This window comes from Drosophila albomicans, chromosome 2L (genome assembly GCF_009650485.2).
Source record: "Drosophila albomicans strain 15112-1751.03 chromosome 2L, ASM965048v2, whole genome shotgun sequence".
Lineage (NCBI taxonomy): Eukaryota > Metazoa > Arthropoda > Insecta > Diptera > Drosophilidae > Drosophila > Drosophila albomicans.
In genome coordinates this window covers 20,180,129-20,195,510 of record NC_047628.2, presented here as the reverse complement: position 1 = coordinate 20,195,510, position 15,382 = coordinate 20,180,129, and the positions used below count along the sequence as shown (strand labels likewise).

General features: G+C 36.1%; 2 protein-coding genes and 1 long non-coding RNA gene across 4 annotated transcripts; 2 read left to right on the top strand and 1 right to left on the bottom strand.

The window, feature by feature from the left end:
• The first annotated feature begins 2,735 nt into the window (after window positions 1–2,735).
• On the top strand, window positions 2,736–5,493 carry LOC127565073 (probable serine/threonine-protein kinase drkB). 2 transcript variants are annotated; one of them, XM_052002141.1, is made up of 7 exons: window positions 2,736–2,803; window positions 3,345–3,398; window positions 3,497–3,964; window positions 4,020–4,199; window positions 4,266–4,577; window positions 4,640–4,816; window positions 4,873–5,493. In XM_052002141.1, exons 2-7 carry the CDS (start codon window positions 3,348–3,350, stop codon window positions 5,236–5,238), a joined length of 1,554 nt encoding a protein of 517 aa, XP_051858101.1. In that variant the 5' UTR covers window positions 2,736–2,803; window positions 3,345–3,347; the 3' UTR covers window positions 5,239–5,493. The 2 variants fall into 2 exon arrangements, with proteins under 2 accessions (XP_051858101.1, XP_051858100.1); XM_052002140.1 differs by having other exon boundaries at window positions 2,738–2,803; window positions 3,342–3,398.
• A 6,844-nt stretch (window positions 5,494–12,337) lies between these two features.
• On the bottom strand, window positions 12,338–13,311 carry LOC117565394 (transforming growth factor beta-1-induced transcript 1 protein-like). The gene has a single exon (XM_034244476.2). The coding sequence runs from the start codon at window positions 13,105–13,107 to the stop codon at window positions 12,508–12,510; it is 600 nt and encodes a 199-aa protein (XP_034100367.1). The 5' UTR covers window positions 13,108–13,311; the 3' UTR covers window positions 12,338–12,507.
• Window positions 13,312–13,924: 613 nt separating this feature from the next.
• Window positions 13,925–15,072, top strand: LOC127565074 (uncharacterized). The gene is made up of 3 exons (XR_007954487.1): window positions 13,925–14,023; window positions 14,275–14,795; window positions 14,850–15,072. It is a non-coding gene; the product is annotated as an uncharacterized LOC127565074 (long non-coding RNA).
• Window positions 15,073–15,382: the final 310 nt, after the last annotated feature.

The following is a 15,382-nucleotide window of genomic DNA, read 5'->3' as shown; positions in this document are numbered from 1 at the left end:
CCCCAAGCATTTAAAATGTCATTATAAATGCGTGTCTGTGTCGCCCCCAAACTCGCAAACATGCGAGTATCATCTACTACATATTTTATCAGCATATTTCGCATGCCTGAGCGTCAACACAATTGTAATGAATGCATTCATAATTCATAGTGCGAGCACTCATATTTCTATTCGTACGAATGCACGTATATGGTAAAATATTATACTTATATTAGATTGTTAGTTGCCTCCAAGGATTTACTTTTAACATAATTATCAAACACACATCCAATTAGCAACGGTTCTTGTTGACATCACAATGAAGGCGACAAAATGTTTTTAAATTTCCTTAACATAAGCGTGATTAAAGTGCGTGAAATTAACCAAAGGATAAGCCACTTATTGGCACTTAAGCAGGACGTCGCATTAAGTATACGTTTAAATACTCATATTGCGGCAATCTGCAGTTAAGCTGATTGCAGCTTATCTCCCAAGTAAACGAGCTTGACCAGCTAAAGCAAGTGCTTAACTAGTGATTGCTTGAAAAAACGGAACTTGAACTCGTTGCGGAAGTCTCCCCTGGGCAGGTGGATTGATTGTGTCTGGGGAGGTGTTACCACAAGTCAACAGACGTTAACAAGAAGCGAGCATTAAACCAAAAAGAAAAATAATAAAATAGTGTACGTTATAAATGTGCAGCGAAGACAAGGCTATCTATCACGAGGACAATTAAAAAGGTCGACAAATGGCGCATTAAAGAGTCAAAGGGCGAGTTTTTTTCTCGCTCTTTTTTTTTTGGGGTGATTGGACGGCTAAAACGCTAATGACAGCATAGTCAACAAATGTCCGGACACCATTACGGCTCGTACCTGAACTTGGCCAGCTCTAATGGCGGGGGAGTTTGGGGGGAGGGGTTTTGGTAAACAGGATACTGAAAACTGTGTAATTGAGGTGCGGCTCAATGCTTGTGTCGGGGACGATGTCAACTAGTTTTTGTTTTTTTTTTTTGACTTAACTAATTAATCTGCTCGAATTAATTGACTTTGCATCGAATTAGGTCGACAGTTGTTGATTTTGTTTATTCTGTTTGTTGACCCAACACAACCCTGCTTCCTCCTTTCCTCATGGCAGGCATTGCGTCCCCTTCGACCTCAGTACGTTGCCGTGAGTCATGTGCTCAGCATCCGACATTAGTTTTTATTTTTCCCGTCATTTTGTTTCTCATTCTTTTTGTTTTTCGCTGTCTACGCAGACAGCGTAATGAAAACTTTATCTTTGTCACAGTTGTTTTTTTTTCGCCTGCTCTATGTGCGCATTGTGCTTTTTCATTACTCATACGACCCTTACACCGCAGCATTAACTTCAACTGTCTGGCATTTCCTTTGTAACTGCGTTGTTTGCCTTGGCATTGCCGAAATCTGGCTACGCTCAATCCGCTCTTGATTTCTCTCCAACTCCGCACTTTCACTATATCTAGCAACAATGCTTTTTTTTGTTCCTATGACCAACAGTGTGCCAAGTTTTCTTTTCTTTTTTTTGCCAGTCTGGGATAACAAATTGAATAAAAAATAAGAGAGCAGCCAAATGCAATGAGCGATTATTTAATATTTCCTTTCTTCAGTTATTGTCTTTATAATGATTTTAAGGGGAACTATACAAGAACATCGAAAATGAATAAATGCATTTACCTCTTTTTAATTTTAGTTTGGAAATTGTGTTGTTAAAAATGTTACTACGTAACAAATTTAAAGTTCATTTAATGTTGTTTAGCTTAAAGTGAAAGAATCCAACATTTTTTCAAATTCCATTTTATATTCCATTCAAATAGCATTGCGCTGTGAAAAGTATATTCGGTAGTACAACATAATTGAATTGCTAGGCAAATGCAAATGAACTCGAAACACTTTGCGTATTATGCATGTGAATACTGTAAATATTCACACCGTTGTATTCACACATTTGACACTTTGAGTAGGCGCACATTGCTCCTAAAGGTGATCGATTGCCTGCTCTCTAATTGTTAACTGTCAGTAGAGCTCTAAACACATTTGTCAAAGTCAGCGACTGAGTATTTTATGCTAATTGCGACTAATTAATGGAGCCTACAATTAGTTAAACACAGTTTCTCTGGGAGTGAGATATTCAGTGTACTTCTTTTGCGGAGGTTACAAAAAATACCAAGAGTTTCTAATCTTATGCCGAGGGCTGTAAGTGCGACACATGCAAACCATAAAAAGCGTGAATGCGAAAAAAACAAAACCAAAATGCATAACTGGTAGACACTCTGTAGCTGTAGAGTCTTAAGACCTCTTGGCAGATTATATTTCAGCAGTCAATTAATCGCAAAACGCATGCAGTTAAATTATATTAGACTGTAGATTGCTGATGCTTAAGGAAAGACACTCGTAAAGTCGGCGACTCTAAAGGAAATCTGAAATGGAAGTATTTTAAGATTCAAAGGAATAAAATGCGTAGTGACAGATTAAATGCATTTTTATGAAGCATTGCAGGGTGTGTCAGACAACGCCACTAATAACTGAACTTGTTTCTAACAAACTCAGCTGTAATTTGTTATCATGCAGAGTTTTAAGAGACACTTTGATATGAAGTCATGACGTTATAAAGGTAACCCAAAGAAAAGTATCTGATCATTCATCGATAAGTCAAGCTGTTGCACATCGAATATCAAGGCGATAAATATTGCAGTATCTTTGGCTTAGGAACTGAGTTTATCGTCGTTTCTATAACAGTCTGTCTTCGCATTTTGAAGGGTTCAAACGTAAAACTGTCTTATCTTCAAGTGATAAAATCGACAAAACATTAAGTAAATACTATGGGAAAGCTGTTTTTAATAATTATTATTAATGTTTCTAAATTATTTAGTGAAAATAAGTGCACTGTATTATAATTTGCTATGTCTCAATGTGAAATCCATTAAAAGCTATTTCTGTATAAGAATGTCTTTGCAGACATATGCTAAATAGATAATTAAATAATTGTATAATTCGTATGATTTAATAATTAAACTTTATTTGATTTAAAATTCTCAACGTTTTTAAGGCTTTTAAAATCTTATCAAAGTAATTTCATTAATTATTAATTTGCACACAAAAATTGAATCTCTGAAAAACCTATTTAAAGAAAACTTATTGGAAGTCATATAAAATATATTTCGTTTGTGAATGTCTAAAATATATTGTATAATGTATACATATTAGAATATAATTAAATGTATTTCTTTTAAGATTGCTAAAATTTGGGAAATTCGTCAAACTAAAACCAACATTTAAAATGTATTTCACCAGAAAGAGCAACAACAAAATTAAACTGATAACTTTGTACTCCTTTTATTTAACCCCAAGCAGAAAATGATTCGCGAAATTCATTATGATTCATTGGAGTTGAACGAGGAAGATCAGGTAATAAAAATTATGATAGGGAAGAACGAGGTTCTTAACATTTACACACCAAATGGTAGATAATAACGTATTTACATAATAACTTCGTTTCGTTTAAGGCGGAATTTCGCAAGAAAACCAATAAGATAATTGTGGAGGACGAATATGGAGGGAAATTACTGAGAACCCGAATCTTTTCCCCCGATAATCGTACCGAAAGAGAATTCACAATCCACAATTCGCTCGATGATGTGAATATTGTGAAATTGATTCGTAGGGAGGAGGACGAAAATGGCAAATTATTCTATATCTATGAATATGCTGATCGCGGAACTGTTTCCAATTACCTTTGTAATGTGGAAAACCAAAATAAATATTCCTTAAAGCTAAGCTGGATGGTGCAATGTGCCAGGGCTCTAATTTACATGCATGGGATGAATCCCAAAATTGTGCACAATGATCTAAGGGCACGTCATTTGCTGCTATGCCACAATTTCAAAACAGTTAAGATATTTGATTTTAGCAAGGCGACTTTGTCGCACGATGAATCGAAGGATATCCGTAGCTTTGGAATATTACTGTGGGAGGTAAGTTAAGAAAATTTCCACTACATATTTCACATTGAAAATTGTTTACTTTTAGATTCTAGTTGCGAAGAGCAATAACGATATGGAAAATGACAAAGATATGATAGACGCTTTAATTAAACTGTGCTGTTGCGAACAACCACCGAAAATGATTGTCATTGCAAATATTCTGGAAATTATTTATCAAAACAGTTTAAAGGAAAATATTTCTTGGAACAACTTGGAATTGGGCGAGGTAAGCCGTATATTATTATTATTCTTATTGTTAATATTATTTTTGTTATTATTATTATGATTACAGATACTTGGCATGGGCAGTTTTGGAATCGTCTACAAAGCTAGGTGGATGACACAAAATGGCACTCGAGAAATTGCCATTAAGAGAATTCTTAACTCCAATAACAATGTGGTCGATCAGCGAGAGGTTAGATATTTGAGACTTTTGAAACATGAAAATATCATGAGATTCTACGGCACTACAATGGATAATGAGAAGAGAATAATTCTTGCTATGGAATATGCTGATGGTGGCACCCTTGACCATTTTTTACACCATGGCAACAGAACTGTCTCTAATAAGGGCAAGCTCAATTGGATGTTGCAATGTGCCAAGGTAAATTGCATCCCTATATGTTACATCATATTGCTTCGAGTTTAACTCTATGGATATTCCAGGGTGTTGCTTTTTTGCATCAACAGCAACCAATTGTTATCCATCGTGATCTTAAGCCGCAAAACTTGCTACTTTATAATGACTATCGCACATTGAAATTATGCGACTTTGGCACTGTAAGATCATTGGCCACACTATCGATCCATTGTGTTGGCACGGCCCCGTACATGGCGCCAGAGGTAAACTAACAAAACTATTTTAAATTAATTATTAAGATTGTAAGTTTCCATTATAGGTATCTGAGCGTCAGCTGAGCACTGAGAAATGTGATGTATTCAGCTTTGGCATTCTATGCTGGGAAATAATGATCCAAAGCAAACCGTTTGCACACTTATACCAATTCGGACCTGAAGCTATTATAAACAGAGTAAGACAAAATGAACGACCTTCAATTGACCATGTCGAAGACGAAACTGGGCACATCAAAGCTATGATTGAGCAATGTTGGGATATGAATCCGATCGTGAGGCCCACAATGAAAGCATTGGTTGCAGTTCTCAGCATTGATCCGAATTCTTATGTCGCAAACAATAATATGATCAACTTATTGCAAGACATATCAGATGAAGACTTTGCAGATCAAGCCTCCAACAGATCATAAGAAAAGCTATGAAACTTTAAAATTTACATTTTCTATACTTTTTTCTTATAATCATTTTTTAATTCAACACGATTCAATTCATCGTGGTATTTGTATTAATATCATACTTAAGGATTTTATGTTTAATATGCGACATATATAGAGTTTTTCCAAAATATCTTAATGCAATTCACAAGTCGCGAGTGTGTTTAGCGAAAAGCGATCATGATTAAGCTATATGTCAAACACTTGCTTGCACAATAAATGACCAAAACTTACAACAATTTAATCAAAGTCGTCTACTCGTTCTCTAATTTAAAAGGCGAAGCAAGTCGAAGCTGAAGCCGGGCCAAGTGCCAAGCGTCCACGGCCACTTAAATGCTTGTAGAATGCGAAAATTAAAAGCACAATAAACGCTGGTGAGGATTGGTGATTTGTGGGGTCTTGGGGAGCACGTACACCTATTGACTTAATTGATTTCACATAAATTCCTATCATTTTATACGATTTTAAATTGGGCAGCAGCTGCGCTCTCTGTCTGTCATTTCGATACCTTTCAATTGAGAAACGGAGAGAGTAGAGACCGCGACTCTGGACTCTGGAGAAAATGCAAATAGTATAAGCAAACGACGAGTTAAATATATAGCAAAGATAAAGAGAGAGAGCGAAAGAGGGGAAGGGTAGAGGGATGACTGAGGTCAGCTAGCTGATCCAACCCCCGAAGCGAATTCAACATTTGATATGTCTGCGTGGTGTAATAATTTTTGGGTGTGTTCATCAACACACACATTGACCCCGTCAGCTGGATGGGTCCTGGACATCAAATGCTTTCCTGTTCGTTTACTTCTACGTTGTCAGAGCTGTCCGTTAACTAAAAGACTCTCAAACTCACACCTGTTTGGTGCCAAGTCGGAGACACGTATTTGATGTGGCACAAACCACAATGAGCAACAGAAGTCTGTAATATAATCGGGTTCAGGTATTCTGTATATTTTGGTTTTTTTCGAATTTATATCTTCGATGGCATTCCCACGCTGCGTATCTGAGAGATTCGATGCAAATGAGTGTAATTGACTTTTATGATCGTCTGTTTGCCGAAGACTCCCCTCTTCAACGTGGGGAAGTACCGCAGCGATAAGCACCATTGGCTGCCATCAACAGACTGCTTGCCACCTAGTCGGCAATTTGTATGCACATCGTGTCATTGCTCGACTGCCATTATACGACCCTCAGGCAATAAAACAATCAATTTTCATAATTGTCCGATAATTGTGTTTTCGGTGCACTCTTTCACTGACCCTATCTCACTTTTATTTTCTTTGTGTCTGCCCCTGCAGATTGATTGTGATTTCCACAAATCTCTTAATCTTTTGAATTCTGCTCTTCTTGTGAACACTCTTTGTTTTCTTTCCATCAACCGATTATTGAACGTCATAACCTTGGATACTTTCTTATTTAATCTTGTTCTCTTCAACTAACTTATTTCGCTGTCTTCTTTTACTAATTGATTTTATAAATTCTATGTTTTTTTTCTCATTTCTGATCAGCTTCTGCCTCTATTTTTTCCAACTGTCATCGACTTTCACACAATTACTTATTTTTATGGATCTTGCCATTCGCAGTCAAAAAATCAAATTTCGATCATCCCCTCGCACTCTTCCTCCATCTCCTTTTCAACTTCTCGCAAAGCTTTCTTTGGAGCTGCTTATCTGGTCTGTGCTACGCATTTTAAGCTCTCAAAGCGACAGTTTGTGAGCTCAAAGTGCTGAAGCCAATTGCCTCGCACAAGTTAAGATTGTCAGATAAATACGTATGTGCGTATGTATTTCCATACACATATATGGATATACATATGTGTATGTTTATAGAAGGTTATCTGGCATATGTTAGAGAGCTCAGTTGCTGCTTTGAATTCCCAACTTGTTGGCAGTGTGACAAGTGCCGTCATCTAATTGTTTACATTTGCATGTGATGATCAAATATTTGTAATCCAATTACAAGAAGGAATAAAAGCAACGGAAAAGAATAAAATGTTGCCATGCGTCGGCTCTTCGTTAACTTACCCAAACAGATGTGCAGCCTCAGTGTGACTGCGACAACAATGGCGGCCACAGTAACGGTACTTCTACTGCTGCACTTCGACGCCATTTTAAATGCTGCGCTGCTTCCGCAAATAGCAAAACGAAGTTTCTCCTCAGCCGCTGTTGCTGCTGCTGCTTTTGTTCTTATCAGTTGTTGTTGTTGTTGCTGTTTTTGGATTCTTCGTCTGAGTTTGCTGTGTCTAAATGTTTGCTTCGCCGCCACTCAGCAAAATTGTTTGTTCACTTTATAATTGTAATTGTTAATTCTATTGACAATTATCTGCTGCTTCTTTTTCTCTCGCACTTTTTACGCACTTTTCACATTGTTTTTGCTTTTGCTTTGCGGCTGTTGCACGTTCCAGACGCTTAATTACTTTTGATCAAAATTTGATAAAGAGAACATTTATCAATTAATGTGCGAAAAAAAGACAACACAACGCACATGATAAAGGCAAAAGAAAAATGTATCGAATATTTTGTTAAATAAATAAAAGGCATTGTTACAACACCAGTTCATAATAATAAACTACGTCTGCAATCGGTCTAAATATTCGAATACCCTGTAACTATGCGAAATGTGAGGTATACCCGAATGCATAAAATGTACAACAACAAAAATAATTGTACTTTTATCTTAGTTGATAATTTTAATAAATTAAAGTGCTCTGTAAGAAGTAAATCACTATTATCAAAAGCTTGCACCAGGGTATCAGTTAGTCGAAAGACGCTTCAACTATGTCGCCCTTCTATGTGGAGCTGTTGAACCCAATTTATCATAGACCTAAGGCCACGCAAAGCTCCAACGAGCTCAAGGGACTCTCCGTACAATTTCTGATTATTGCAATTAAAAGTGAGCCACGAATTTATTTATCATTATTATTTTTAATAATAAATTCGATTTGTTTTTTTTGTTTGTTTGTTTGTGCCGTCTCGCAATATTTTGTGATCAATTTTGTGTTTTTATTTCGAATGGTTCTTTTGCTATTTTTGGCAATCGATTTGGCAGTTGTTGTGAGCGAGTATTATTTATACGGATTTTGTTGGACTTTTGGTGGCAAGCCCCTGGAAATAATACGAGTACTCGCAGTACTTAATCGTTTTGCCAACTCATTGAACATCTACAATTTTGGATACTTTTTAATTGTTTTTCTCAATTGGAAACCTTATTAAACAATAATTGTCGAAATGTGATCTTAAAAGCGGATCATCACGAGTTTGTTTGGGAAGTGCTTTATGAAGCTTTCGGTTTGCAGAATGTGTTTGTTCTTTTGTTTGGAGAAGCAGTAGGCAATTGTTGTTCTGTGAAGCCATTCAAAGTAGGTGTGATAAAGAATAAAACTGGAAGGCATATAGCATACATATACATACATATATGTATATGCAGATAGCGAAGCGTAATTCAAAAGAGCCACAAAGTCAAACAACATGATAAACAAATTTTATACAAATTGTCTGTCTATCTCACTGACTGGCAGGTTGACACACTGACAATACCGACTGCCGTCTATGGCTGCTGTTCTTGTTGTTGTTGTTGTTGTTGTGGTTGTGTCAAGCACTTCTTTCATTACCTGAGGCCACTTTAAAGTTCAACACATTTGACACACTGTGCACAACACTGACACAAAGCCGGCTTCTATAAGCACCAAAAGCCATTTGCCACTTGCCACTTTACCACTTTGCCACTTGCCAATTGCAAAGTGGACTTCAACTTCGACTCTGACTTCCAACTGGCTTTGACTGCGAGTTGCGAGTTGATAGTTTGGTGTTTTTTTTTTTTGTTACTCTTTCGCTTTTATATTTTCCCAATTAAAGGTTAGAAATAGCAGCGCGACGAAATCGTTTGTTTGGTTTTTAAGGTGCGTCCTGTTGCGCCCCCAAAAAGGCAACGCCATAAACCGCAAAAATGTTCATCCGACAGCCAACAACCCACAACCAACCGAACGACAGCCAACAAAGCCGACAACCGTCGCTGGCCAAAGTCAAAGCACGACTGCTTCAAGTTGTATGAACTTGAAGCTTCTGGGAATCGCAGTCGTCGTTGTCGTTGTTGCTGCTTCTATCGCTGCCAATTCGCAGTCGCATCGTCACAGCCGCCAAAAACAAAAATTGATGTTCTGCTTTTGAAAATTTCGAAGCTTTAAAAATTGGGCTGCTTCATTAATTTCTAGAGCGTGGCTATGCATGAGGTATTTGAGATATTCATATATGTACATATATATATATTTCAAGCAATGTGCGATTAAATTAAATTAATTGCCTTATCAAATATCTATAGCAATCAACGTAATATAATTAAAAATTTTATAGTTTTCCATATCGAAATCATATTTTGCTTTATTTTTATTTTATCTAACACTTTTACAGGGTATCTACAAGTTGTCAACCCTTCTACCATGCTTGCTTGTTTGATTTTTTTCGTTTTCTAGTCGTGGATTTCCAAGAAAAAGGGTTCAAAAATTCTCAAATATTTTGGCTAATTGTTCCATATGTTGCGTATGCGTAATGTTCGTAAAACAAAAGAAACTCATTTGGAATATACGCAAATTAAATTATCAATATTCCTTGCCAACTGTGTGGGACATTTTGTAATAACATTTGCATCTAGATTGCAATATGCAAATTGGCCAAGACGATTGTTCATTGGTAAAGTCATTAATCAAGTGTCACTCAGTCATTTAATTATTGTGTTGAACTACAATATTTGCACTTCGCATTCGCATTCGCATTGGCAATTGCGAACGGCAGCTAAAGAGCTTAAGCTTATATTTATTTTATTCAACTTTGGAATTTACATGGATTTGTTTGTTCTACAAATAACTAATGCAATTAGAGGTTACATTATAAATAACAATAGCTTTAAAATAGTTTCAATTAAAGCGCCATTAATCAATAAAGTAAATTTTGAAAAACTTGAATATTACATGTGATTATTATTAATTGAATTTAGTAATATAATTACACGTATTTAAAATTTCAGCGCCCATGACCTCATCACCTACTATGTACATACATACAATGTACCATATATGTTGTCATCAATGTATTCTTGATAAGGATGACAAGCTGTGTCGAAAACTAATTGCACTACTATCATTAAAATAATCTATAGAGTATATGAATTTTAATATAGTTTTAAATCAATTTGGAATTCAAAATAGAACTAGGCAACAAATATTTGTAGGCAATAAAACACATTTTTAAATTTCCCCCATATAATAAAATCTTTAAATATTTTGTCAATGATTAAATGAAATTTCAAACTTTGCAGAAATATGATAAGAATGCGTAATAAAGACAAAAATTTGCGAATTAATTTGATTATATGTTTAATTATGATCAAAATTAATTAGTTTTTCTTTTCAATTTCACACTAAACACAATTTTTAATTGCTTAAATTTTTGCAATTAATTATGAATTTTGAATTCGCACTCACTTCAATGTTATTAATCATATTTTTCATACAATTCTTTTTAATAATTTTATGTTTTAACAAATTATTTACGCTTGTTTTTTACACTCTTTTTTTTGCTTAAATCCACTACTGTGCCATAAATTAGTCAGATATTCAGATCGTAGATTCAGATAATGTGTCTCATACGTCTTTTCGACTACAGTTTGTTGCAATTTATCGCCTGCAGCTGCAGTGTCTTTGGTAATTGTTGTATTCAGTTGGCTTGCAACATTTGTTTATTGTTTTCCATAGTCTTTGCATTGCAATTAATTAGCGAGGTTTTTCGTTGCACTCGAGAAAATTCAACGGCACTTCGCAAAAATTGCCAATGTACGATGTTTTAACCACGTTACGATAGTTTGTTAGTTAGTACGCTTGGTAATTGCATTCGAGCTGCTTTGGGAACCGCTTTCCATGCGCTTCGCTTTACCAATGAAACTGAAACCGGCAGCGAGCCAACTGAAAAGCCACAAAGCCCAAAACTTTTGTCGCTCGTCGACTTTGTCGTCGGGTTCTGTTCGTTTTGCGCTTGTTATCGTCATCATTCACTTCGTGTGTGAAGCAGCGAATTTTCATCGGTTGGAAAAACAACCCCAGTGCATTTTCCGCTTCTTTAGTCACACTGTTGCTCTGTTGCTGTGCCCCATGCTGATGACTCTGTTTGCTTATCAGCCTGCTAATCCTTATCCCAACGCGCACTGATAGTCAACATATAGTATGAATATATTGCTTCGAATATGAGTGCGAAAATTGCTTTCGACTAAAAGAGATAATCGATTTGATTGTGTGAATCTGTACTTTCCTCCCGTTTTTATCTCTTTCTCTCCCTTTTCTCTGAAATATGATCTCATACTCTGTTTCTCTGTGTACTTCTTTTGAGGGAAGTGCAGCTTCATTTCAACATCTTTAAAGGGTTGCTTATCTCTCAATTGTTTACTATTTATCTAGCAATCTCTGTCACTTTAATTATATGAAAAACATCTCCCGGAAACAATCTACAATATTTCTATTCGATTTATTTAAGCGAAGTAGTGAAAACATAAACAATCAACGAATATGTAAAATGCCCCTCAGTGTAGATCTTAATATTAAGATAAATATTTGTATATAATTAGTTGATATTTCTAATTCAATACTACAAATGAATTAATTAATATTTGAATTATTTTTGTTGTTTTGTTTACTGGTATTCAAATTCGCTGCAATATTAATCTTATTTAATGAACTCAAATAAATCTTGCTAAGCAGTCAAATTCAACTTACGATTATTTCTAAAACAGCATATTGTTACTAATCTGCACCTTAATATTAATCTTATTTGATGGAGCAATCGGAAAATGTGAACTTTGACAATAATTAATTGAGAATTAGATGCTAAAGACATGAGCTTCTGCTCTTATTTGGTTCAATAAGTATTTATCTATACTACAATTAATACGAATAACTTGAATCGGTACAAGTTGCGTATATTTGAGGTGGATGGATGGTTGTATATAAGTATGATAGTATATGGGGAAGAGCGGGAATGTCAGTGTGCGTGTGTGTTATTGTGTATATTATGGTTACAATACTAGATTGAGATTCAGATTGAGGGTCTCGCAGTTACATTTATAATTTCAATGGCATGGGCACAGATACTATTTCTTGTTTGTTTTTATGTTGTCGCTCCACTTTTAAACTATAGATGCATAAACAAATCATAATTTATTAATCATTCTGTATACTAGGGCATCCATTTGCAGATCCTTCGCTTTCTTCTAGCAAGTGCATTCGGGACAAACGGGCTTGTCGCCCTCGATGGTGAAGGTGGCCGAGGTAATTGGATTCTCGCAGCGATTGCAGCGGAAGCAATCGCGATGCCATTTGGCATTCATGGCCACGATGGCGCTGTCCGTGATTGGCTTCTCGCATTTGGCACAACGCACTGCAAATAGATCTTCGTAGTCCTGCTTGCAGTAGGCCTTGCCATCGCGCTCGTAGAACGGGCAATTCGAGAGCGGCTTCTTGCAGGCTCCATCGCAAACAAAGCAGCATTCGTGCCAGTTCTCGCCCAAGGCACAGATGGTCCGCTCCATGATGGGCTTCTTGCAGCCGGCACAAGTGCTCGTGTATCGCTCCACAAAGCACTTGGAGCAGACCGGTTCGCCGTCCTGGATGTTGAAGGTAGCATCCTCGATCTGCTCATCACAGTGGCGACACAAGAAGTGCTCCGGATGCCATGTCTTGCCCAATGCGGTGATCACACGCTTCGTTATTGCCTCGTTGCATTTGTGGCACACAATGTTCTTCTCCTTCTCCTCGCTCATCGCGTTGCTCATTTTCTGCAGATTGCTCGGAATGCTCAGTTGATCAGACATTCACACACACACACATGCACAAAATTGAATCGGATATATAGATGAATAGAGGACTGTATTACGATTATTCTTAGGTTTTAGTTGTTTTTTCCAATTTTGATATTTTAAAATATATATTCATATATATAGAAATAAATTCGGAAAACGGAACAGAAAGACGTGTTAATTTTGTGAGACTCAAAAACTAAATGATACGATATAGCATTTACACCTTGAGCTCCGATTGACATTTAGTCTGTGAATAATCACAGGCTGCTAAGGCTTACAACAAAAGTGTAGGAACATTTTGCAAAGCATGCTTAGCACATAAATATTCTCTAATTTTTATGATCCACTGTTTTGTATAACATATGTGATAACTTAACTGGAAAATTAGGGGAAAGAATATACCTATTAGTTAATTTTCTTATTTTCAAGCCTCCAAGCTTTAGATTGGATTGCAAAATATCTTAAGAAAATTTTAAAATATGGTTATTGATCTATTGTGGTAAGCGATTCATACGCATAGAAAATAAGGTACACATTTTTATATAGATGATATTTTTATGAAATTCTATATTTGAGACATTTGCACTTAGAAAATAGATTCAAGAAATAAAAGAATTGTATATACAATCTGCAAAATTTCCTTACACGAAAATCCGAAACAAAATGGAGGACATCTGACAGGTAAGCTAAGAAAAACCATAAACAGTAAAATTTAGCGAAGGTTTTGAATTTGACAGGATAAACTAAGCTAAGCGAGGAAGCGCGACAACAGGTAAAGAACTCATCTTAAAAATGGGATTACTATTGGGTTTTTTTAAAGCTACCTAGTAGGTATATAAAAGTGTAAATTGGCGACAGATGTTACTTCGGCTAAAGATTAAATAAAAATATGTTTTCCAAATCCATAAAATTTGGATTCACGATTTAGGTAAGTAAACGTTTATGTCACTGATACCTCTTTAGGTACTTTCTAAGCACTAATCTATGCAAATTGCCGTTAAAATCCCTCGAGGGGCTAAATTGTGAGCAGCACGAGGACCACCTTGATGGCATCCTTTGAACTTGTCCCAGAAACGTGTTTGCAAGCAATTAGAAAAACGTCGCTGCAATTATGGCGTGCATTAAATATTTTGTAAATGAAATGCTTTTAATAAAATAATTAGAATTGTGCTCTCACAGCACACAGCAGCTGCTCCTCATCACGATCCGCTCACGCACTCTCACCGCATACGCAGACAGAAGCAGAAGCAGACGCCAGGCGAGTGGCGAGTGCAGCCTGACACAAATTCCCTTTCAACTTGCATAACAAGCTCTCAAGCGGGTCGTTTGCCTCCCAATACCATTTCCTATTCCTCCTCCTATTGCATCCCCCTTGGTAATTTTGAATTCCTCGAAGCAACAGCAACAGCAAATGAAATGGTGACATGTACAACACAGCAATCCACAATGGCACACTCCTCTCCACTCCACACTCCTTCCTCAGTTGTTGGCATTATGAGTGTCAGCCAAAAACAATGCCTGCCTTCTACGTGGCGTCCAAGCAGCCATCAACAACAAGCTGCGTGGCAGAGATGTGGCACATTCCATGCTGACAAGTGGTTGTTGGATGGAGCATGGGAGCATTGCTACTTACTTGAGCTGGCTTGGACCACAAATACGAATGCGCCGACTCTTAATTGCCGTGCAGCCGGAAGCCACAAGTATTTATGCTTTAATTAAATATTTTTATGAAATTTACTACTTACATGTTTTAGAATTTGCTCTAAGATCTAGATGCCTCCACATTGAGTTGCAAAGCTACCCTTAAAATTTAAACGCATCTTTGCTGACTTTTCATTTCCAAGTTTTCCTTAAAGCCATTTATTTATGCGATTTCTTGTGTGACTAATTTGGACGATTGCATTGCGGAAAGTTGTGGCTATAAATTATGATGTTGAAAAAAGGAATATATATATTTAAAGCTGAGATTCTCTGTAAATTAAATAAAAGAACAGAAGACATTACTAAGATATTGCTGTGAAATGTATTTTATGTAAGTTATACATTTAGCGATACAAAAATAAAACAAAAATTTTTAGTAGAATAAAAATCTTTTTGAAAAACTCTAACATTAAAGTAGGTTCAACATAGGAAATACTTCTAAAAGATTAAAAATCTAAATTAAAAATTCGAATATTAAAGTAATGACAAAAGAACGATCGTCTGTGGATGTTTAATTCGTTATTATTTAAGATCAAGTATGTTAAAAAAAAAAAAACATAAAGCGAAATAGGTCTTGATGAAGACT

Excerpts from the sequence above, each read along its gene's own strand:
- LOC127565073 (XM_052002141.1), top strand. The coding sequence starts at position 3,348 with ATGATTCGCGAAATTCATTATGATTCATTGGAGTTGAACGAGGAAGAT. Across the intron at positions 3,399-3,496 it reads AGTTGAACGAGGAAGATCAG|GCGGAATTTCGCAAGAAAAC; the intron begins GTAATAAAAATT and ends GTTTCGTTTAAG. Across the intron at positions 3,965-4,019 it reads TTGGAATATTACTGTGGGAG|ATTCTAGTTGCGAAGAGCAA; the intron begins GTAAGTTAAGAA and ends GTTTACTTTTAG.
- LOC117565394 (XM_034244476.2), bottom strand. The coding sequence starts at position 13,107 with ATGTCTGATCAACTGAGCATTCCGAGCAATCTGCAGAAAATGAGCAAC.